The sequence below is a fragment of the Corvus kubaryi genome, unplaced genomic scaffold, assembly GCF_017639235.1.
Source record: "Corvus kubaryi isolate FWS band 111438036 unplaced genomic scaffold, C.kubaryi_AGA036_p1.0 37341, whole genome shotgun sequence".
Lineage (NCBI taxonomy): Eukaryota > Metazoa > Chordata > Aves > Passeriformes > Corvidae > Corvus > Corvus kubaryi.
Window position 1 is genome coordinate 11561657 of NW_024581112.1, and position 25503 is coordinate 11587159.

The 25503-nt window shown below is 38.4% G+C and overlaps 1 protein-coding gene across 1 annotated transcript in view; it reads right to left on the minus strand.

The window, feature by feature from the left end:
• Positions 1–23664, minus strand: part of KPNA1 (karyopherin subunit alpha 1) — a 41770-nt gene extending 18106 nt beyond the window's left edge. The window contains exons 1-10 of the mRNA XM_042031210.1: positions 23531–23664; positions 22638–22745; positions 20821–20920; positions 20166–20260; positions 16711–16842; positions 7896–7984; positions 6509–6608; positions 5782–5945; positions 4552–4630; positions 2214–2339 (exon numbers count right to left, since the gene is read on the minus strand). Coding sequence (XP_041887144.1) covers positions 2214–2339; positions 4552–4630; positions 5782–5945; positions 6509–6608; positions 7896–7984; positions 16711–16842; positions 20166–20260; positions 20821–20920; positions 22638–22745; positions 23531–23659 — 1122 coding nt within the window. The 5' untranslated portion in view covers positions 23660–23664. The remainder of the gene's footprint in view (positions 1–2213; positions 2340–4551; positions 4631–5781; positions 5946–6508; positions 6609–7895; positions 7985–16710; positions 16843–20165; positions 20261–20820; positions 20921–22637; positions 22746–23530) is intronic.
• Positions 23665–25503: the final 1839 nt, after the last annotated feature.

The following is a 25503-nucleotide window of genomic DNA, read 5'->3' on the forward strand; positions in this document are numbered from 1 at the left end:
ATTTATCAGATCAAGCCTCGTTTCAGGGCCAGGTTGAACAGGGCCATGGGCAACCCGATCTAGTGAACGGCATCCCTGCCCATGGCAAGGGGGCTGGAATGAGATGATCTTTAAGGTCCCTTCCAAACCAAACTTTCATGGTTCTATGATTCACTACAATCTCTTTTCCCAACACTTCTGCAAAAGAGAAGGAATGAGGCAATGTTCTTTGTATTGGGTTTGCATGGCAAGGTTTTGGCAGCAGTGGGGGGAGCTACAGGACTGGCTTCTGTGAGAAGCTGCCAGAAGTTTCCCCCATGTCTGACAGAGCCAATGCCAGCTGGCTCCAAGATGGACCTGCAACTGGCCAAGGCTGAGCCCATCAGCAACAGTGACAGCAGCTCTGTGATAACTTATTTAAGAAGGGGACAAAATTATTGGGTAAAAGTAACTGCAGCCAGAGAAGAGAGGAGTAAGAATATGTGAGAGAACCAGCCCTGCAGACACCAAGGTCAGTGCAGAAGGAAGGGCAGGAGGTGCTCCAGCCACCAGAGCTGAGATTCCTCTGCAGCCCCATGAGGCAGACCATGGTGAGGCAGGATGCCCCCCCTGCAGCCCATGGACGTCCATGGGGGAGCAGAGATCCACTTGCAGCCCACAGAGGACCCCAGAGCAGGTGGATATCTGATGGAGTCTGTGACCCCATGGGAAGCCACAATGGACCAGAGTCCTGGTAGGACTTGTGGCCCTGTGGAGAGAGGAGCCCACACTGCACCAGTTTTGCTAGTGGGACTGGTGACCCCAGAGGGGACCCATGGTGGAACAGCCTGTTCCTGAAGACTGCACCCCATGCAGTTCATGAAGAAATGCAGCCTGTGGGAAGGACTCATGTTGGAGAAGTTCCTGGAGTACTGTCTCTCATGTGCAGGACCCCATGCTGGAGCAGGTGAAGGACTTTCCTCCCTAAGGAGGAAGAGCAGCGGAAACAACCTGTGATGAACTGACTTTATTCTGCACTACCAAGGGGAGGAGGAAGAGAATCAGGGATAAAGTTAAGTCCAGAAAGGAGGGAGGGGTGGGGAAAAGGTGCTTTTAAGATTACTTTTACTTATCATTATCCTGCTCTGATTTTGATTGGTAATACTATTTATTTCTCAAGTCGAGTCTGGTTTTGCCTGTGACAGTAACCGGTGAGTGATCTCTCCCCGTCCTTAACCACAACTCATGAAATTTCCCTTGTATTTACTTTCCCCTGCCAAGTTGAGAAGAAGAGTGATAGAGCAGCTTTGGGGGACACCTGACATCCCACCAAGTCAAACCACATCCCTGAAAGACAAGCAAAAAATTCCCTAGTACAGCTGTTTTTAAACAGAACTCCATATTCAGGGAAAACAAAATATATTAAGCTGTTTCTTCTTTATCTAGCCAAAGACTTTTCTCTGGGGAAAAGATGTTCCATCTCTCATTTATACTACCTGGAGACAAGTCCTGGGAATTCTTCCTGACAACTGACACTCAGTCCAGACTCAGAACAATGATTTGATCTTTTGGAGCCTAATTATAATGACTGATATAAGGGAGTGGGAGGGACTCATTTGCTTCTGTGTGCTATCACTTAATATGAAGGGACTACAACATTTAGTGTAATCAGAAAGGACAAATCCCACGCCAACATGTTAGATAGCCTCCATTATTGTTCAGTTTAATAAATAGCAGATACAGACTTGGCTAAGCACACATGCCTAGAATGGGGCATTATAAGGCCCATTTATGGAAGTTATACAAGGAATTTTAAGAAAATAGAAACAGAAATAAAGTACTTTCAAATATAGGTGTCTGTATCTGATGGTGAAACCAAGAAATATGTGAAGTTATTTGATTCTCAAAGTTTGTAGAGTATTCTTTTCATACTTCAGAATTTCTGTATTTTAGTTATTGTCAAAAGCACAAAGCAAATTATTTAAGACGAAATTTTCTTAGCCACATTTTGTCATTTTCTACCATGACAGTCTTCCCCCTTATAATGTGCAGATGACTAGAAAATGAAATTATTTTAATTTGGAGATGACTGGGACATTGAAATATTCTAATTATACACAATAATATATTTCTTGTATGTAATTATATATCTGTGACAGTGCATACACACAAATACGCATTTTATACACAAAAAACCACCTGTGTTCCTTCTAGTCTGAAAGACAAAGATTACTGATCATAGCTGAAAAGGTTACCTGGATCTGGGCTTTGTTTCCAGCTGTTATATTAGATATTGTCCAGCATGCTTCCTTTTTGATAGATTCTTTTGGGCTGCTTAGCAAGTGCAGTAAGCTCTGCAGGGCTGAACAATTCAGAATTACCTGAATACAACAGAAAAAAACAAAACAAAACACACCTTAGAAGAACTTTAGGATAAAGAATCATAGGAACAAGGAATACAGTGTCTTGAAAATCTAAAAAGCATACCCCCATTAGATGCTCCCAGAGTTTGTTTTTTTTTTAAGAACCACTAAATACACACAAAACAAAAAAACCTGCAAGAACCAAGAAATAAATGTCTGCAGGAAAGCTAAAGAGCAAAACTACCAAGTCATTCAGGTAAGAAAGCACACCTTCATAATGATTTCAGTGTGACCTGAAAACAAGAAGATACTAAGCACATTATGACCAAACAAAAACAAGATGATGGTATCTTCCTGTATTTTTGTACACTTGTAAGCCCCAACTACTTCTGTGTTCCCCATCTGCTGGCACGGTGGTGCATACTGTGACCAGTGTTGTATCCAGTGACATTATGAATGGGCAATTCTTATTTAAAAAATTACAAAAATTGTAAAAACCCTGCAATTTTACAGTGCAGAAAAGGTGCAGCAAAATTTCCATCTCCTAAATAACCAAAGTACAACAGAAAATGCCCCAGAACTTAGATGTTGCAAGACAGCACAGTTGATTATGTCATGTGTGATAGTGAAGGACTTTTTGACCACCTAAAAGGGCCTAACAAGATTCAAAAAATGAAAAATTAATGACTTTTTTTTTTTTTAATTCCATTCCAACTTCTAACAGTTAAGCCAAAAATTGGGAGAGTATACCAAGAAGCACAGTAGTTTTGCCTTGTGTGGCAAAAGCAGACACCTTAGAAAGAATAATGTGCCATAGAATTTTATGAGAAATACTCCAGTCAAGCTGAATCATGGTCATGACTTCTGATCATGGAATTTGAGGACTTAATTCCCTTGCTTGTATCCCCCCAGCTCCATATTCTTAAAATCTTTGTACTCCCCACTAAGATTAAAGAAGAAAAGATTATGGTTCAGGATTTTATCAGGTGTCTGCTGGGACAAGCTGGTTTTTTTCTTCATGCATACTATCTATGGTTTTGGCCATCTCCAAGCACTCGCATTGTTAATACCTGAAAATGAGACAAAAAGTAAAAGCAAGTTTGTGCCCCAAGGTTTTACAGAGAAGTTCTTGAAGTACTGTCTTGTATGTTGCATTCATATTCAGAAATGGATCAGCTCTCAAAGCTGGCCTCTTCCTTCTGATTACTGATTTTTATATTCATCCTGTAACACTTTTTAGCATACAGCACAATCTGCAGGCAGGACTATCAAACTATCCTACTTATACAGTTCTCTAGAATTTTAGGAAAGCTCATGGTATGCTCCTCTGAAAAAATCATGTACAACAAAAACGTTTAAACTAATTTTTAATTAAAATCTAAGGTTTATGCAATATTTAATAACCTGCATTGCATGTGAATTAGTGATCCCTTGTGGTTTTATCTTTAACAAAATTATGAAATCACACCTCAATCATTCTTTATGACTGATCTGCGAAACAAATGCCACTGCAAAAAAATAGAACAATGACTCTGCAATTCAGCTACACAAAATACATTGTAACAATCAAAAAATCATGTTATCTTCCTCCTAGCAATAAGACATTGAAACAGTGCCCTGGTGCTGGTAACACATCTTTAATTCCGGTCTCAGAGTCACAGAACTACAGAAGCATCCCAGTGACAACCTAGTGCCTCTGAAGAAACACATTTCCTGCCTTCCAATTTAAATCTAATACAGTGGTGGGAGTCACTGCCTCCTACTGATGCTTCTCCAAACAAATCCCCAGACACAGCTACACACCATCCAAAATCTGACCAGACACTTGTTCTTCCTCATAAATATGATATATTTTCATCATAGATATGATATATTCACCACAGATTGGCAATAGCACTGAATGTGACAGGCCTTTGATAGCACTACCAGGGTGCATCTCTCAGCATGAATTTCAGCCTAAGAGACAGATTTGCTTTAAATAAACCAAAAACATCCCACCCTTGAGGGGTATTGCACGGCTGCCCAAAAGTCCTAGACACAGCTACCTAAGAATCATCACCAGTTCAGGACTGAACAGGAAAACTGAAAACCACCACATTTTGAAGTAATTAGTATCATTAACCTTCACTTTCAAACTTCAAAAGGAACAAGAGGAGGTGCTTGTGAACAGGTTACCACAATTAACAGAAAGATGAACTGTGATACAACACAAGAGAAAGGTAATCCATACCTGGGTCTGGATATCATCTCCTGTAACGATGTTTCCCACAGCTCGTAAGGCAGGAGATACGACTTTGTAGTCATTGTGCCTAAAATTGACAAAGAAAAATATAAGTATTAACCTTCCCAAAGCATCTCCATCTTCACATTCTCAAGGAAGGACCATCTATCAGCCAGGGGAAAACTTCCCTGATAAATCTGACTTTCACTATCTAAATAGACACTGATTTTCAACAAATGGTAAGCCTTTCCAGGGTTTCTAAATATTTAGACCTTTAGATGTCACTCAGCAACATAAAAATAAAATATTAAAAGGATAAAAGTACTTCAGAGTACTTCCAAGCATCTTTGGGAGGAAAAAGTAATTAGCTTTAATAATAAAATACACTTAATGTAGCACACACAAAGGCCAAGAATGAGACAGAAGAACAGGGGTAGAAGTTGTGTGTTTAACCCATAGAGCTGTTTGATCATCTTCTGTCATCATATGCATCCCTCCAGCATCATCGTTAAATCAGGACTGGAATAGGAAAGGTGAAGTAAGGAACTTGTTTCTCAAATGAAAACACTTCTTTACAAAAAAGCTACTTAGAGGCAGTATGTTCCATTAATTAATCCAGCATCACATTTGCTCTAATGTTAGAAACCTTAACAGTCTTTTTATTTACATCACTGGAAACCATTATTCCTTGTTCTTAGGCCATTGAATGGTCCATGTCCTGACCTTGGATCTGAAGCCATGGCTCTGAACAAGGCCAGCCTCAGCGACCCCAACTCTCACAGCTACACTTTACTGACCAAAGTGTGCATATACTCTTCTACAGCAAGGGTTGAGGAAATTACTTATATTTCAAGTCCCTGGTACTGTCAATTCTAGTAAATTGAACTATTTCTTACATTTTTATCTTTGATATCCTTAGGTAATTTCCTTGTTAGGTAACTATAATATGGACTTCAATGACACAAGGAAAATTCCAATGTATACTATGGATTTTACAAAAATGTAGCTCTTAGGTGCAGGAAAAAACCTCTTAAGAAACAGCAAAACTAGTACAAGAAATGTTCCATTGCTTTTGTTACTCATGACAAATAGAGAACACTGAACAGACGGGTAAAATTAAAACTCAAATCTTGCTCTCTGGAAATTACATCATTTCAAGGCATATTTAATTAAACTCCTTATTGGTATAATCTTGATTTCAAGGAAAAGAGTGACGCTTGCTTGCAACAGATTTCTTACATCAGCAGTTCCACAAGTCTTCTGCAGACTCCTGCATCAATCACAGCCTGGATTTTATCATTGGGGCCATCAGACAAGTAAGACAAAGCCCAGCAGGCATCAGCTAATACATCTGTATCATTGACAAAGAGCAGCCAGGAAAGCACACTAAGACAAGGTGAGACCTGTAAGACATTAAGAGGAGATACATACAATTAAAAGGGCCAGAAGATCTATTATTATGTCAGCTTATTTTGTATATCATTATAGGACTTGGCACTGGAATCTTAAGATTCAACACTCAGAAAACTTCAGACCTAGCTAGCACTTCTATGCAGGGCTGTAGCTATACAAGCACAGAGGAGCATTACTGCAGAAAAGTACCACAGCAACTCTTCAGCCTCTACAGAATGACGTCTGCCAGTGAAACTCAGACTTGTCCACTCAGATGTGCCACCTGCTGCTCTACAGCAGCCAAGATGTAGAGTTTTGTTCTGCTATGGGACAGTCATCTCCAGTACACGAACAGGAACAAAAAGTTACAAGGCAGCTGTGTTAAAACAGCGGTTGTGAATGTCTGCCCAAAGGACTAAAAAAAAACTTCAAAAAACTTCATCTGTAAGAAGCCCATCAAATATTTCAGAATTTCTCTGAAACATTACTTCTGTTTAGTTTAAGCTTCACCACCTGAAACTAATAATTTCGCTATCACCACTTCACAACACATTTTCATTCAAGCATCTCTTACCTTGGCAAAATCAGGAGGTGGATTTTTCCCTCTGCAGAGATTGGACAGAGCCCATACAGCATTTCGGGTCATAGTGAGACGATTCTGTTTTGAAAGCAATCTAAAACAAACCAACAAAAAATTCCAACCCTTGCTTTTAAAAAATCAAAGCCAAGCAACCCCATCAACTGTATGAATCATTAAAACAAACTCTTTTTAACATATACCAGGGCAAAATGTGATAGATTTTTTTTTTCTATAAAAATACACCTGAGGAAAATCATTCTTGATGGCTACTAACACACATGCTAGATACAGGAATCTAGTATCCCAACAAGAACAGTAAACATTACACTAAATTTCTCTTAAATACTTAGATACTGACGTGGCAGATTAACAGTCAAAAGCTGCAGGAATTGTGACAAAATTACTCTAAGGAGGAGGACATGCAGGTAGTTTTGGAGAGTATTTTCTTAGCTAAATTGCATTTTTATGACCGCCTCAGACTATGAGTCCTACTTTGGCCTAGGAAAACGCAGAAAGGAAAGACCTAATTTTCCCACAAGAGTAACAATTCAGGTTTTTTTTCTCACAGCCATCCCCCACTGTACCACTGTCTATGACAGCACTGGAGAACTCCCCTGCTGCAGAGTCTGCAAAGGACACAGACTGAGTAATCGTAATTTGGACATGACAACACAAGATGGTGTCACTGTTTCAGCAATAATATGCTTCTTAAGCAGAGGACCATCAAGATAATTAGCAGGCTAGAGAAATGACACGCAGTGGGATGTTAGTGACCTGGATTTGCTCAGCCTTAGAAGGAGATGGTGCAAGAGGAGATACAACTGCTGCCAACAACACTTTAACAGGTGGATACAGAAAACAGGAAGCCAGATCCTTCTCAAAGGTGCTCAGTGACAAGACAAGAGGCACTGTCACGAGGTAAAACACAGAAAATTCTGATTAGGTATCAGAACACTGTGTTTCACTATGCCATGGTCAAATACTGCAACAGGTTACACCAGGTAGTTATGAAATCTACTTTTGATGTTCCAAATTTGACTGGTTAAGTAGTTGAGCAATCTAATCTGATCTCACCTGCTATGAAGAAAGGCTTTGACTAGATGACCTCCAAAGGTGCCTTTCAACTTAAATTATTCTCTGACTCTAAAATAAGCCCAGACATTCACCAACACTGTAGAATAAAATAGTTCTAGCTTAGCTGCTTCTAAAGCATGTTTCCATTTTAGCTTCATTACAAAAGTAGTTCAGGACTCCCCATTAAAAACTCTGATTAGTCCACAATAAAAAAACCCGATATTATTATTCTTCAAGGCAAAACCCAAATTTCAGTCTTATCAGACACTCAAGCAAAATTCTGGAAAACACATTAAAACATACTTACTGCAATAAAGGGGGCAAGATATTACAGTCCAAAACATAGTCTCTGCACATAGTGCTGTCTCCAGCAATGTTGCCAAGAGCCCATACTGCCTGTAATGAAAAACAGAATAATAATTGCTTTTATTCTCAAAATTCCACCGGTTTAACATATGTATTAGAGTTGGGAGACAATCTGTTCTCACTGTTAGGTCCTGGACAATGTACAGAAGGGGAATGCATTCTGGTTGCATATTACATGTATACACTCAAGCTCACTATATGATTCAGGAATATTTATGGAGATCTAAGAAGAACACCATAACAGCAAACATGTATGTCTCCAACGATTGTGCAGGCAGACATACCCTTGCTCTGTCCACAATATAAGAGATGAGCTCAGCTCCTCAGGCTTATGAACACTGTAATTCTACACTCCTTGTTCACAGCTAATTTAATCCCAGATGTTCGTAGCACAGGTCAAGCAAGTCTGTATCTACCCAAAAATGTTTGTATGGAACAGCCCATATTAGTATTTACTACAAAGCCATAAAAGCATGCATTGTTTACACAGTCATAGATAAAAATGAGAATCTATGTGCAAGATAAACCAATATTCAGAATTAAAGAGTTCAGATGGGCATTGACATACATTCTTTAAAATAAAACTATATGAGACAGAACCACTGTTGCTGATTAAGTCACGTGCATGGCAAAATGTAAGGGTTTGGACATCAGTACTACCCCTAACACTTCACTTTGAGAAGATCAAAAATACCAGAATTAAAGCAGCATGAAATCCATCTTCTGTAATATGATGAGAATAGAAGATTTAATTAGTTTTGATTTATACATTTGGGCCAAGTGCTGTTTTTTGTATCACTGTCCACTAGTATGAGAGCTATAACTTAAAAATTTACAAGTAGTCTATGTCAAGTATGAAAACGATTTTACTAATTCCTTGCAAATTACAATATTTTGTCACACAAGGAAGCTTATGAAGTTCACATTTGCTATTTATTTCAAGTTAGCAGAAGACTAAGTGTCATATCAAATAGATACAAGTATCTGCTTATTCGGTTGGTTTATTTGCCTTTGGGCTTTACAGATACATGTATCTGCACAACCACTGGAAATACTTCCAATTATGCATACAGAGGACAAAAGCAATCCTATTTGTCATGGATAGCAGCTGAATGTCCTCCCCAAATTTCTCTTCAATTGAAGGCTATGTATATAGCTGCAGTAGAACATGTTAGAGTGCATAACTATTTCTCCAATTGAACAAAGCAAGTTCCTCACACAAAATGAACATGTTTTTTCCTCTCCCTATACCTATTTGAAATAAACTGCTCCTCTAAAAAAACTGACAGAATTGCCAAATTTTTTACCTAAAGGAAATTTTTGGATAACCTGAAATAAACGTATTTATTCATTTTCAATATGGTGTCAATTAATTTATTGCATTAGGTTTCTCCTGTAAAACGTTTTTAAACAGTGGCAAAAAAATGCTACTTGAAAAACAGACTTCAACCACTCTAGAGGCCCAAATTCACTAGCAAACCCTGCAAAACGAATACAGCTAAAACCAGAAGTATATACAGAATGTAGATAACAGATGTCAGCTTGCTAGATACAAAATAAAGAGAGTCCTCCTCTGTACCAGTACTACTGACAACAGCATAGGATTGGAGCCATTAAACTGCGAGTTGTGAAGAGAGTAGGCGACTGTTCTGGGGAAGGATTAGTTTGTTTTGTTTTCTACTGTTTTCCAGGCTTCTGCTGTCAGCCACAGTCAGAGGCAGGGCACGAGACTATACTGACCTTTGCCATGAAACAGCACAGCCATTACTACTATGCAGTGTTCCCCCAAAACTGATCTTCATCATTATTTTTCATTCTAATTCTTATCCTTTTTACAACTGTTGTGACAACAGTTTATCTAAGAAGTATAACCTTGGGTCTGGCAGCCTCTTGGACTTAAGGCACAGAAGATGGCTACCAGAAAAATTTAGCTTAAGAGACAGAACATATGCCACCTCCTGCAAAATGTCAGTCGTGTTAGAACTTCAAGGAGCCACACCTGTTGCTCACCCCAATGTTTGCATTTCTGCAGCAAGAATAAGCCTGAAGAATGAACCAAAGATTTCAGACAGTTCCAAATAAACTTGTGAATCTTCTGAAAACATTTAGTGAGGGGAAAAAGTTAGAATTTATAATAATTCCCTTTCACTGAAGATGTGAGTAATTTTGTATGAAGACACAGTCTCTTTGCCTGGACACCCTTACACAGGTGAAAAACAAGGAAGCCCTATTCCATCTGTCTGTGGTCTTTGTTTCTGCCATTATAACAGTATCTATTTTTAGGGTTGACAAGACTGATAATCACTTAATCCAAGAATCCATTCTGACCCTGAATGACTGACTGGTTTTGCAACAGCAAATCTCACATCAAAAAGTCTGACCAGAGAAGTCAAATAGCACCTCTACTGCTTTCCCACTCTTCATTTTTTTTATGGCAAGGAAAGTCTGGCTGAGTAGTCTGGTATCACAGGACCTGGTAACAGAAGATGTTGCAAGAAATCCTTGTAATGCTAATGACTGATAGAACACAAGATGCCAATAAATTGAAATATCTTTAGAAAAATATGCATTTCATTCAATAATGAAGATGTCTTTCATTAGGGAATTACTTCAGCTCTTCAGATAAGTAAGGAATGCAAGTTAAGCTCGTTTAAACTCATCAGACACTGCCATAAATGCAAAGCTCTGTCATGGTTTTCACAGACAACACATGAACAATGACAAGTTTCTTCAGAGTTTGTATGTCTGAATAATGTTCAATGGTTTCCATTTCTTCTTTTGAGCACTCCTCAAGATACAAATACTTGCCACAACATTATGGCTTTGGCTTCATTCTACACAACTCAAATGTTTTCATCTTCTTTCCTGCATAGTTGCAGAAGTAAAAGGATATTTAATTCCATTAAATTTCAGAGCTTATTAAATTAAAAAAATATTTGACCAAAAAAAATCCATTTCAGTACTTTCTACTATCTAAATCCCAGCTTAAAGATGACAGCAATTTTAAGATTTGTAGCCTGGTTTTTTAACCCACATCTTAGGGAGAAAGCTGTGTGCAAACTCAAAGTGCAAATGTTGCCTTGTTAATTGACAGCACCTATTTTTATACACGCGTATAAATTTCCATTTATTGCTAACAGTGGAGTAGGGCTTGGTGCAAATCTTTGGTTTATTTTACTCATCACTGACCTCCAATGTTTTTTCCTGCAGTGCTGGACAACTTCAGTAGTCAGTAAAAGTAAAGTACAAGTCTTGTAGAGCACTGTTGAACCATATGGTGCCTTCTGTGAATAATCCCTGTGCTTTTTGACAACTCTCCACTTTCCCCTGGATTCTGAGGATTCTCAGCCATTATTTCTTCGGATATTTAACTAAGTGCTTAAGCCAATCACCAACAGTGTGCAGACTTTGCCTCTCAGTGGAGAAGAAATATAATAAAGAATCAGCACTTTCTCAACATTTGGATGCTGACTTGGGAAAAGGATCTAATGCTGGGATGAAGATGATAAAGATTAGCTTGCATACAAGTGTGATTGGTAAGTGAACACAAGGAAGGATACCAGAAGGACACATTCCTAAGAGATGACTGCTACTTTGTCCTACCACAGGAAACATCTTTCTTTCAGTGGCTGGAGTGGTCCTTCTTCTCACATCTCACCTGCCAAACAGAGAAAGTAGCTCAAACTCATACCTTGACTGTTTGTCCTGATTGTGATTATCAAGAGTTTGTTAATAGGACTGCTGATGTAAAAGCCTAACAGAGCCTGAACACGACTCACAGGTCAGCTCTGCCAAGCAAGTGATGGTGTCCTGGTTTGAGACAAATTCGGAGGAACGTCCGAAAGGAACGTCCTCTGATAGAAGGCAGGTTACAGCCACCTCTCCCCCACCAGATTCAGAAAGAATGTTTCCTCGGAGGAAAGTGAAAGGAAAAGAATTTATTTAGCAAACACAGTGCACACAGACACAGGAAAAGAATAATGCTAAATAATAAAACCTCTCAGTGTGGAGAGAACCTGGGTAGATCTCAGAGTCCCTTCTGTGGGTGTGACTTTCTCTCTTTCAGAGCTGGGTTGGCTTGGGCCCCTCCGGGCCAAGGTGTAAAGGTCTCCCAGATGATGTTCTGGTGGTAGCAAGTCCAGAAGAGAAGAAACTGAAGTATCAGGAAAACTCCTTGCTTTAGCTAACGAACAAAAAGCTAACTACAAAGTGGGAGAATGCCACTCTCTTCCCTGCTGCAGAAAGCCAAGCTGAGCAGCCAGGCAGGAGAAGCCAGCAAGCTGATCTGCGTTTTGGAAGACAGTGCCAAAGGAATTCCACTGGCTTCACCCCACTCTCTCTTAAAGGTCTGCCTTAAAGCTACAGAAAAGGACACAGGGTTCGTGTCTGGGCATAGAGCAGGCGATAGGGGATACACATCATAAAGTCACCCCTAGACATTCCTCCCCTCATCCCATATCATCGGCTGAATGTCCAAATTAACATATTCTAGCTTTACACACACACATTAATACATACATACATACGTATGTATGTATGTCACCCCAAGACAGATGGTTACCAAAAGGAATAGCAATACAACTAGAAACGGAAAAATACCGAGGCAGAAGCATACTGGTTGCGTCAGCTGAAAATGCAAACTTTCCCAAAGGAGAACAGGGCAGCTGGGGATGCTCATGCCACCGGCTGTCCAGCGCAGCACGATGACACATATCGGTCACTGTGAGACAGTATCAATCCTCTTCAACAGGCAGCACAATGCCTTGCATGGTTTTTGAAGGAAATTCAATGTTCATCAAGGAAACTCGAGCTGACATCTGGGTTTTAAGTACCACAGAAGGGGAAGTCAGGAAAGAATTGCAGCTAAGACACTGCTGAAGCCACATCAACCTTTAAGCATGTCTAAAGGGTTTTCATGCAGTCTTTCAATATAAATAATTTCAGGCAGGCAGATCAAAATTTCTAGATGTCTTTTTGAAGAAAAAACCTGTGGTAAGTGGAAGAGGGCTAGGACATATGCCACTGACTAAACCTAAAAATCAGTACACCAAAAACAGAAATGGGGAGAAGCAGGGAGATGTAGCCAAGGTGTTTTTCATAAATAATACTGATGTAGATTCTGTGATAAATTCAATTTCTCGGATGGGAAAAATGTATGCCAAATGGTTTGACCACTGACCACAAAGAAAGACTGACACACAGTGCAAGTAATTAAAGAGTTAAAGGATGGTAGGCTAATTAAATGAGGCCTGCATAGCTTAATGGGAAACAGATCTTGCAAAAGTACGTAAGGTATAATTTCATTAACATGCATGTTGCTTATTAAACATAGCTATAAAGATTCCCTCACAGACTTCTATAAAACAGCTGATTTAGAATCTTCACTAGACTCAGAAACTAGCATATGCAAAGGGAAAAAGTGCCTCATGTTAGATTAAAACTGGCTTATAAATATGAAAAATACATGGGAAAATTGTGATCAGAAGGTAAGGTAAACTGGTATCTGTTCCTGAGCCACTGCTAAGGGAAGTTAGAAATAAAAGACAAAGTAAACATGTACATTTTTATGACTGACTTACTGTAAAACGAAAACAGTGGATAATGACTAGCCAGTAAGTAAAATATTATACATATTTTTTGTTTATGCTAGGATACATATTCAAAATTATGTTATCACCTAACATTTCCTTCTATAGAATTGCTATCCAAATTAGAACAAAGAATGACTTCCTAAACACAGCCTTCAATACTTCTTTTTCTCTTCATATTTTACTATATGATTATAGGGTTAGATACTGGCCCCTGTGCCCTGAAAATGTCATTATATTTTCTGTATTTTGCTGTATTTTTGTAATTTGTTACAAATGCAGTTGCTTGCAAATAATCATCTTCACAGTACTACAGTGAGACATAATTAGGGTGATCATTTTAGGAGAAAATCGTAGCCAAATATCACCCAGTTTCAGAAATCCAACTAGAGAAGCCCAGGATCAGACCCGCTCAAAACACAGGCCTAACTATAAAAATCACTACTGAGTTGTCCTCAACTACGAAATGAAAAAGAAATATTTCACCTTGAGCATTTAAAAACCACAGAACAAGTATCCACCTACTGAAAACTGATAGAAGGAAATCGTCCAGCATCAGACACTAAGCAGTAGAAACATTTTTCTCACAAACCTACAATCGGTTTAATTGTAAGAATTTCTTCCCTATTCTCCTCCATGCACTATAATTTGTTCCAACTTCAACAAACAGGGTCACAGTGTGACAAATAAAAGCCTCCTTTACTACCCACTCATCTGTTACCAGGGCAACAATCTATGCATATACTGAATGAGACAAGAGTCATCTGGAAAAATACTATGGAATTGTGTACTACTGCTACCCTGTAATACAGAAGTACAAAAGCTAACTTCTCAGTGCTTATATGCTTTTAATTTTTGTTTCAGATGATACTATGGTGAAGTGCTTGAGGCTTTTTAAAGCTGTAGGGAAAAAAGCAGAATTCCTCTTATGTTGACCTGCATTAAACCCCAACTCAGCTGTGAGCAGGGCTGCCATCTCCAGAGCTGCAGCACAGAAACCCACTATGAAACAGTGTAGGTAACACTTTGCCATGGTACATTTTCCTTCTTCAGCACAGCTTACTACAGAGCAATTTGTAACTGGTATTTAGAGATTACCAGCAAGACAGAGATCGTGAATTTAGCAGCACCTGAACGGCACAGAAGAGTATTTTCCAGTAATGACAACCAAGCCACTCTGCCTGCCTGCAATCTGAATTTTAACACATCAGCAGTTCATTAGGAGGCACAGAGGGGGGAAGGAGCCAGATAAACTACTTAACTGTGGCCCCTAAGCTCTTCCGTTAATTCACCCATCTTAAGATCGAAGGCCACAACAACTTTATCTACACAGGTTTGCTCTTCCCACCTGCTCTCTGAACATCAGCAGGGATGATAAGAACCTAATAAAAAAAGCAAGTTAGCTCTTGCACAGAAGATCAGTCATTAGGAGAAAAATAAGTAAGAGTAGCCTTTACCATATACAGAGCACAAATCCTTCTGCAGGAAACAGCACTCTTCAAGTGATGGCTGAATTTGGAAAGCAATGCTACCAAGTTCAACCCCCAAAATACAAAATCTAAAAGGCACCATATAGCTAAGTCTGGATGGATTTTCACACGGGCAGAACATTGCACTTATCTGCCATTTTGGCAAGTTCCCTATCACATTTCTGATTTCTACAACAACAGCAGACTCAATTCCTCAAAGCTGCAATAATGGACAAAACATACCTCTTGTTTTAATAGTTTTTCAAACACCTGAATCAATTCCTCTTTAAAAGCCTTCTCAACAATAACTCAGCCTGAGACAGAGCATTGAAAATGGAAAGATACAAAGTGGAATAACTTGAAAGCTACAAGCAACTAAGAAAAAAAAAAATCTGTCTTGTGGCAAATGTTAGGCAACCTTAAGTACAGGTGGTACATTCTAAGCCAGCTCTACAAGAAAGAAAGGCAAGTTACACAAAGCAGTCCAATGTTTATGAGTTGGGACTCCTCCAATCATGCATCTCAATACAGCCAAATGCAAGGTCAGACATCTAGGAACACAGAATAGAGGTCACACTTACAGGATGGAGAACTGAACCCTGGAAGTCAGTGACTCTGAAAAGAACAATGGATCATATTGGATAATCAGCTTAAGCTGAGCTCACAGCCAGCTTCTGTGGCAAGGAGTCCGCAAAGACACTGGATATTTACACACCAAAGTATCAAGCGGAAGTGAAAATGAGGTACTATCTCTGCAAACAACAGTGCCAAAAGAGTGCTACTGGAATAGCCAGTGCTCATTATTTCACCACCACAAAAGGATACGGAAACTAGAAGAAATGTTCAGAAAAAGCTCACCAAAAAACAAACCAACCACCACAGAAATATTCTCAAAATGAGAATTCAGTGCTTCATTTCATTTACTCAAGTAAAGCTTAAGCTATGGTCTGCAAGTAGCTATAGGAAAAAACACAGAACTTACTAATGGAGAATGTAACAAAAGCAATACCTGGACCAAAAGCCGGTCAAATTTGTATAGTAAAGGTACATACTTTCACATTAGGATTAAGATTGGCTGAAACTAAATTTATTAACATCATTAATGTTTCATCACCCTAAGTCTTCAAAGCAAGATTATATGTCTGAAGTACATCCTTGTTCAAATACAAGTTATAGACCTCAAATGGAAACTACTGAATCAAATGTTTGGTCTGTGCTTTATACTGATCCCTGTGGGCCTTGAAGAATATTCATCTATGCTGTAAGGAACTTGGAGAACAAACTATAACTTCCACTCATGCTTTATCTTCAGGAGAAACAGGCATGAACTTTCCATATCTAAAGCAATTATTCAAACAAGGCTCGCTGAATTCCTCCATACACAGAAATATACTAACCTGTTAGAGAACAAAATGGATTACCCCATTAGCTATGTTTAAATACATAATTTCCAGAAAGAGAAAAAACCAATATTTGCTTAGATAACTTAACACATATTAAGCACAAAGCAACTATTGTGCAAAATTGCCAAATACTGCATTTTCTCTAAAGGCTTTCTTACAGAATAGCCTTGCTCCTTTCCAGAGAAGGGAAAAAACCCCCATCAAAACACCAAACAAACAAAAAGCCAAACAAAAAAGCTTCCAACTCCACAAATTAACACACACACACAAAATTCAACACTGTTCTCAGTCTTTACCTGTTCTTGTACATCTTCAAACTCTGAACTAAGCAGCTCTATGAAGATGGGGACAGCTCCTGCTTGAATCACTATTCGAGTCTGAAGGGAATTTCCCGAGGCAATATTTGTCAGCACCCACGCAGCTTCAAACTGGAAAACAAAATACAAGTCAGTTTACCAGGAGCTTTCTATGCCACACCAAACATGGAGACTAAATGTCTTCTAAAACCAGAGAGATTTGGCACAGGACAAATGTGAGATATGACTAATTAACAGACAATTTGCAAAAAATTAGAATCATATATTTCAGGGTTATCACTATCACTTGAAACAAAAATTTGCAGAAGTTCCTTACGAGAACATCGAGTTTGCTGTGGCTTTTCAAGTCTTTTTGGTTTTGCTATGCATTTACGTTACCTTTGCCTTTCTTAATGGCTAAGAACCTGTACACATAACAATGTGCCTTCCCACGTGACATGACACCTGCATTCACTGAATCACCAGTGATATTCCTGAAGATGCAGGAGAAGACATTGTTTGACAAAATTTCATGGATATGAAGCAAATAAAAGATCTAAAAGAGATTAAAAAAAAAAAAACTCAAACAAAACCAGATTTCTAAAAAACAACTCAAAGTACTTCTCTCCAACTCTGGTGATCAATGCCAAATGTTATTAGAGTACGATGTTCTTATTCAAGACTTGAAGCAAAAGTGAGATCCTGAACTAATATCCTGCATCTTTTAACTGTTTTTGTCATTTATTGTTTTAATCTCAACTTGCAAAAGCATTAACTTTTTAAGATGAAATGCAAATTTTAACCCTACCTGAGACCTCAGGCCTCAGAAAACGCAGATTCTAGAAATCCAAATCTGAGTAGGTTTCTGCATGCTTTCAGCCCAAAGATTATTACACTACACTAGCAAATTTAAATCTTATCAGGTACATCCAGAATCTATAGAATTAAAAGACTGCTAAAAGGTGAATGAAAAGTAAAAATCAATAAACAGTAAAAATGGAAAGTTGTAAACTATAAATGACCAATTTTGACATTACCAAAAGACGCTGATCCATCAGTATTCCAGTGAAAATACCAACATACCTTCAAAAACTATCTGTCTCTCTCTGAAGAGCAGCAAGGATTTATATTTCAGGTTTAATCATAAAAACAACTCCTGCTAAGGAGTTGCACCAAATCCTGAAACATGCCTGAAATAGTAACTCGAGAATTAAGCCTAGACTTCCAAGGCTTTTCATTTTTAAGTGTTACTAAAGACTTTGGTTTTGAAAGTACAGTTAATCCTGCCCTTCTGATCAATTGAAGAAAAAACTATCTTCTTCTAGTAAGATGTGATCAGAATAAACAATTCCAAAATACATCACTGCAATACACAAGGAGTATGGGCTGCAAAACAAAGCAGAAACACACAAAATCAAAACTGCAAGATTCATAATTAATGAACTAGAAGCAAAACTGTGTGGACAGAGCCTAAGGCCAACATAAAATACTGCTTTCCTGTAACTTTACTTTCCCTTAAGTGAGTATCCAGTGTTTTGAGATACACTGTAACATAACTTTTTACTCATCTTTCAACCATTGAGGTTTCTTATCCGTATTTTAAAATTTGCCCTCTGGCTTCCCACTGGTGCCACCAGCTTGAACGATTCACAGCTTGGAGACTCACACTGTCTCCAGTGTAAGTCACAGAAAGGTTAGAGTGACAGTTTCTCTCCTCCTCCTTCTCTGTGGACACCTGATGCTCCAAGATGTATAACTAAGGAATAGTCACATGTTAATAGCAAAGATATCTGTGTGGTATTGTTCTTTTGTAAGACTCCTCTCTCCACAGGAGACAGATGTACTTGTTCATACACGGCCAAAATGACCCTGGAGAACTTTAAGTCTTCCATTCACCTTAAGTAACAACAGGACAGAGGAATTCCTAACACATTAGGCCTTCCTATTACTGATCTCAGAGGCCTAACTTTTACAGCATATTCTACTGACAACACAGAAGAAAAACAGATCATAAATTCCCATAAAGTTCCAAGTTCATTAACATGGAAGTTGCCATATTCAATCCACCATACAAGCAGCTATAAATTATATTTCACTGTCTCAGAATGTGTTGAAAATCCTTTCCTTCTACAACTAGGCTACAGTTAGAAATGCCAAGAATGCCAAGCCCAAAGGAATATTTTTGGGAACAATGACAGAACAAATATTAGAAAGTGAGGTCCAGAGAACTTCCCAACTAATCACAGCAAAAGGTTCTACCTGCAGACCCTAAACTGCCAAGCAGGCAGAGAGATTTGGCAAGATGGAGGAAAATTACCCAGGTAGAATGGAATATCGAGAGCAACATACTCAAGCTTGTATTTTCACTGCTTTCCTACAAACTCCTTAGGACAAGCTTTCCACATTTCCACTCTGACTGATTTTTCCTATTTCCATGTAAAAATCAATAAATGTTACACCAGTAAGGCCACAAGAATTGCTTCCATTTATCTCCCTTAGGTTTCTGCGCTAGACCACTGTAAGTAATAAAAGGCATTCCATTTTTTTTTCCATCAGATAGCTTTACGAATTTTCCATTGGAGTTGCAAACCAACCAGCTTAAATCTGATACGTGTTCTTAGTTACTGTCCACAGACTCCTCAAAGGAAGCTAAGAGACCTCTGAAATTCTGTGGATAACAATTTGAAAAGTAATACCTGTAAATGATTTCTCTAATGTATAAGAAAACTAAATTTTTTGCATATTTCCAGTCAACAAAATTTGGATTTCACATGGCATTCACAAACCTGTTGCCTTACGCATTTTGAAAGAACACCAATTCTAATTTAAGTGTTGTATTTAATGGTTACATGTTAACATATTTTTTAACTTAGATGATTTGTTTTTAACTAGGTGATTTGTTTTCTTTCACATTCTATTAGCCAAGAAAGACTGACCAGAAAAATGGACAGCTGGAAATAAGACAAAGGTCCAAAAAAATTAACCACCATTGTAGCACACATAATTCAGTTTTTTCAAACCACAATAAGGTTTCCAGCTTTCTATGCTTATCATTACAGATTGATTTCTAATTCTAAACTTTTTTTTTACTTTAATCAAAAATTTAAATCCTAATTCTGAAGATTTAAAACTGTCTTCAATTAGTACAAAGAAGACAAACATTAAGGTTTTGTTTAATAGCTTTTCATCTGCTAAGTTCCAAATTTCAAGCTCTTATTTTTGTTAAAGTCTGAAGACCCTATCCTATCAATCACTCAATGCATGTCAGACATCTCTCTCTCTTTCTCCTGTACCCAGAGGTCTTGCCAGAAATTCTGAAGATAAAATAGTTTTTTTAACATAGTGAAGAAAGAGAGGAAGTACAGCTGAACAAATCCTTAATTTTTTTTCCTTTCTAATTTGCATCACCCAATGCCTTCCTAAACTAGAAGACAGATACATTTATATTTTTATACCTGCAATGTACAATTTTCTTTTCTCTTCAGGAACTCCACAAACCTGGCCACCACTCCCTGTGTGCTTATGACTTCATCTATTGGAGGATTTGGTTCTGTTTAAAATAAAAAGTTAAGTTAGATACATTCATTTCTTTGTAAGGAAATTCTCAAATTACTGCATCAAAACAATATCCAGTGACATACTGACTGCTCTTTTCTTGGAGTGTGTTCTTTTTCTACAATACTTCACTAAAAGGCAACGGACTCCTATGTGTCAACATAAGGAAACTCCAATCTGAGTTTTGAGGTAATAAGATAACGTGATTCAAAGCACTGATGCACTCAGTAGTTTAGGCAGACTGATTCCACAGCAGCAGCTCTGTGCAGTCACTCGGGCATGCACACACGCAGAGGAACTTTGGTATATCAGCATATTTGAGCCACAGAGACACTGCCTACAACATTTAAACTTACATCCAAGAGATCTCACATCTGCAACACTTAGTACAGATTTCAAGAAAAGAAGTGACTATTACATACATCAAGCTGACACTGTGTAATGCAGAGCTTGACCCAGAAATTTCAGTGTGAAACTCCATTTTTATTGCTGTCAAAGTAAAACCACACACCAGGGAGGCTTCTACATTTTTCTCTAAGTAATTTCAGCCCTTACCTTTAGAAAGCAGCTTTCGGAACTTCTGGGTGGCTGAGAGCTGCTGTTCTGGACTATTGGAGAAAATCATCTCAATCATATCAGAGGTGATGACTGCACTCTAGGATTTAGGTGGGGAAACAGAATGAAGGTGATAGAGAGAAAAAGGGGAAAAAAAATCTGGGATTAGTGATAAACAGGTTACATTTGCTAAACCAGTATCAAGTTTATCTCTTATTGAATAAAAACTTAGGTAAGACCATTATGGACAACAAAGGAATCGTTATACATGTACATCCACATAAGGCAGCATCATTCTTAAGTGCAACTTCGCTTTACTGAAAGCCAAAATTCAAATTTTCCTCAAGATATAGCAAGAAAATTGCTCTTCAAAATTTTTCACTGGTATTTTCTCCCTTCCTCTAAAATAAATGTCAAATTGTCAGCTTCAACAAAAAGTAATTATGTTAGCATTTAGATTTCCCTAACATGTACCTTTTGACTTATTCTCTTACACCAAAATGTATAGGACCTGTCATTTCTAGAAGAATTGACAAACCTTGATAATGCTTATCATCATCAAGTAGGAGTATTAAATTTTCCATAATACTGATGGTTTCCAATAATATGACTAAATTAAATCTGCAACCTCTTCTTATCCTAGGTAAAATCTGACATTCTGTTCACCACATGTGTACCCATGTAAAAAAGTGTAAGAAGTGTCAGATTTTTTTCTTCCACTTCTAATCTAAATCCTCAGATACATCTGATCCCAACCCTTAGACAGACAGGGAGACAGATGACAGTGCTGAAAATACTTAAGCGTTGTCTGTAACAGCCAACAGTTCCAACTGTTAAGAGCCTGAAATTAATGGGAAACTGTGTAATGACAATATCTATCAATTAGGCAAAATCCTTTCCTTACTTTTTACTATCTATCCATTTGTTTCACATAAGCTTCCACACAAATGATTAATGGTATTTAGGACTTGCCTGATATTTGAATACCATCTTGAAGAGCAAAACCATACATTCTATTATCAATCTACCACACTGTTTATGAGCACTTCTCTGTTTCTCAGTAATTTTCAAGGCTCCTATAACCACCAATAGTTCAGTCTGATTTCTATGGAAACATCACTTGCATACTCTGAGCACAGACACTGTGAAGATCAGCGACACTTTTAAGTGAGAACTGCACTTTCCCTTAAATCTTCTGTAATAGAACTGAAACCATTACCATTTTTCTTTCCAGGAAGAAAGTAAAAAAGTGTAATTCCAACTAAAACTGTTTTTCTGTAGTATTAAATTCTAGCATGGGAAGGAGTTCAAGGCCTCATGCACACAGTTAAGCTAGGTCTAGCAGTGTTTCCAACACTTTGGTTAAAAATGGTGCCACTTGAAAGTCTGCTAAGAAAGATTTCCACTGAGCCCCTTTTTAACTTTGTGAATTGCAATAACACACTGCCTGATTTATATTTTCAAGTTTCAAGCATTATGAATTTCAGATTAAAAAATCCCCAACAACTCTGGGCAACAGTTGATAGAATCACCTGTAATGGTAAACACCAAATCCAGAAAGTGTGATCAGCCTGCCAGGACAATGAAATTTTATTTAATTTTCTTGACCACATATCCTCTGAAAAACCACTTGCTGTATCCCTGACATTTTTCTCTCATGTAATCTGTTTCAGGGCGGTTCACTGAGACAGGTGTCTCAGAGCTGTCCATCTCTGAATGCATTCTTCACGTTATTCTGGAATTTCATTCCCATCACGTCACTGCACAACAGACCTGCCCAGTTTCAACAAACACTGTATTCATTTCTCATCACTTACAGAAGTCATCTCCATGTTGTTCATCTGAGCCTCATGGAAGCCCCCATCGGACATCACTTCCTCCTCTGCTTCTTCCTCGGCCGTTGCAACATTTCGGCGTTTAAACAACTAAAGAGATAAAGTGCTTAATATATATATGTATTTAATATATATTGCATAGCCAATATTTACTCAGCATGTTGTGTTAGGCTGCTATAAAAATTATATATGCTATCACCTGAAAGAAGGTAGTACACTGGCTACAGGACTTCAACTGACAACACACGGAGAAAGTTTGGCCATGGAGTAAAGGAAAACAGCAACCTGCTAAAATACCAGTTCCTAAAATTTCTGAGAATTTTTCACTGATATCCCCTTCTCTTCTTCACCATCTGCCTCCATCTACAAGCTGTCTAGCTTCCATACCATCGCTTTCTTGCAGAGGATGCTGGGGCTCAAAGACTTGATAAATTCCTGTGTATTACACATCTTCACAGAAAACATGCAGGGGCTCTGACAATCAAGTTACAGTGGCAAAGAGAGGGCTTTGGATGATGATCATACATAGGATATTATACTGGGATGAGCAGAATTTGGTTGCTATGACTTTAAAGAAGGTATCCAGTTCGAGATGTCATGAGGAGAGCCAGAGAGGCTAAGCTACTGGTCAGTTTTGTTCAAACCCTCAAGCTGCTCTGGCAATGTTACACTTGAGTGAATGAGGAGCACTCACTCTACGTCTTGTAAAGCCTGCAGAAGAGGCAGTGAAGTCTGCAAGTGATTCTGATTTCAGACTATGTATGAATATGGAGGGCGGGAACAACTAAGAAGGGGCTTGGGAGAAGCAGAGAGCCAGACACTGCAAGACAGGACTGTTTAAGGACCGATCACAGGTATCAACTGCTGTGCATTACCTGCTCCTCTCTCTTTTGCTTCCGTAGCTGAAGACCCTCTTCCTCCCGCCTGCGACGCATCTCGTCAGGGTTTAGAGATTTGTTCTTGTAGCTCTTCAGCCGGAAATTCTCTTTTCCTGAGGTCGTCATGATTCCTTCACAACGCAATTTAAAAAAGACAGAATTACTCTTCAACAACGCATCATTTTATATACTGTCTCCACTCCTTAAATTCTGTAGCCATGAACTTCCAGCCACTGCCCCCCTATATTCCATCACCCAACTTCCAATAAAGCTTAGAAGGTGGAAAGTAAAATTTCACAGAATTGTCACTTTGGTGTGTCAGTTCTTCACATCAGTCTAACAAGCTTTTATTTTTTGAGGCTTCAGAGAGCAAATCTAATACTTTATTAAGAAAGAACTAAGGTCTATAAGGCAGAGTATATAGCCTGGGCTAAAAAGAAAACTGTGCTTAAAAATTTTAACATTTCTCCACACAGAGAATTTGCCAACTTACATACTCCTGTCTTTACTCAGAAGTGAAAGTGTCTTAGCTGCTTTTTTACTTTGCATGCAAAGTAAAAAAAAATTTACATGCAAATTTACTTTGCATGTCAGTACAGGGGCTTTTTTTTTGCACTTCATATTCATGTTTTCAGTTAATTCAACACAACCCTGTTGAAGAAACCCTGTGTTCTTTCTATCCAGACAAGGCCTACAAGGAAATTGAAATGAAAAGAAAAATTTTACGTGAAGATGGTTTAACCACTGAAAATGCTCAGTCCTGCAAAGAAAGCAGTGCTATTGTTCCCCTCCTCCCCACCCCAGTCCCTAATCCCGCCACTGTTTATGCAGAGGGGCCTTTCTTCAGTCTGTGATTTCCAAGTACCATCTGTCTTATGTAACTCAGTGGGTCAGCATTTATAGCTGCCCATGGTGATTTGCACATGTACAACACCGCACTTTGGAGCCACTTAGCATAAAGCAGTAGGTAAAGAACTGTGTGGAAAGAACTCATCTCCCTGAAAGCAATGGGTGTGGATTAGGTCTCTACTCTTAGTGCTCCATTCTGCTGCTACTCCTCTCCTTACATCACCCCTTTAAATCCAAAAGAGGTTGGGAATCAAATTCTCAACATGTCAGTGTTTCAATGTGTCTTCACAGAGATGTAGAATCTCCAACATACTGTAAATCCTGCAACACAAAATTTAGGAAACTGAACTATATAAAAAGTTACTCTACAGGACTTTCAAAGCTCTCTTTCAAATGCCCTAATGTGTTGTATTAAATAAGCTACCTACCTCAAATTCCGTAAGCACAGAATCACGGGATGATAAACGATCTCCTGTGCACTTTTTACTTTAAAATGGAGCAACATGGGTCTATACAGATTCTCAACAGCTTAGGTTTCCTATTTAAAATACATCAAATGTATATCAAGTCTAACTACTTTTCTTTCAGTTAGCACAAAGAGTTGTAGGAGAATAAAAAAAAAAAAAAGGATACTCAAATATGCTTCTTGTTAGAGCCTCTTTTTAAGTTGCTGCTACCTGACAACCATTTATAAGAATTCTGACAATCAGAACTGACTTTTGCAGAAAACATTTTGGACATCACTTCAAGTGTTACTGTGTTCTGAAAACTGAGATTTAAAAAACTGTTCAGGGACACAAAACTACTACACTGATTGTCAGTCAGTCACAGTTTGCACCGAATGCAACATAAAAACCTGAGCATAAGGTAAGCAATTCAGCAGCCTCACTTTGCTGAAAAGGCTCTCCTGAAATGGCCTTTTTTAAATAAAGGTATGACAAAAAGATAAATCTCAGAGCACCAGAAGTTCCCTACTTCTTAACAGCTTTGAGACCCCTTTCTTCCTGTGTTTACATGTTTGATCTTCAAGTGTTAGTGTTTCTTAGAATATGCTTGGCAATTATATATTCTTCACATTTTTAGTTAAAATGACTACTACCTATACTAAACACACACACTAT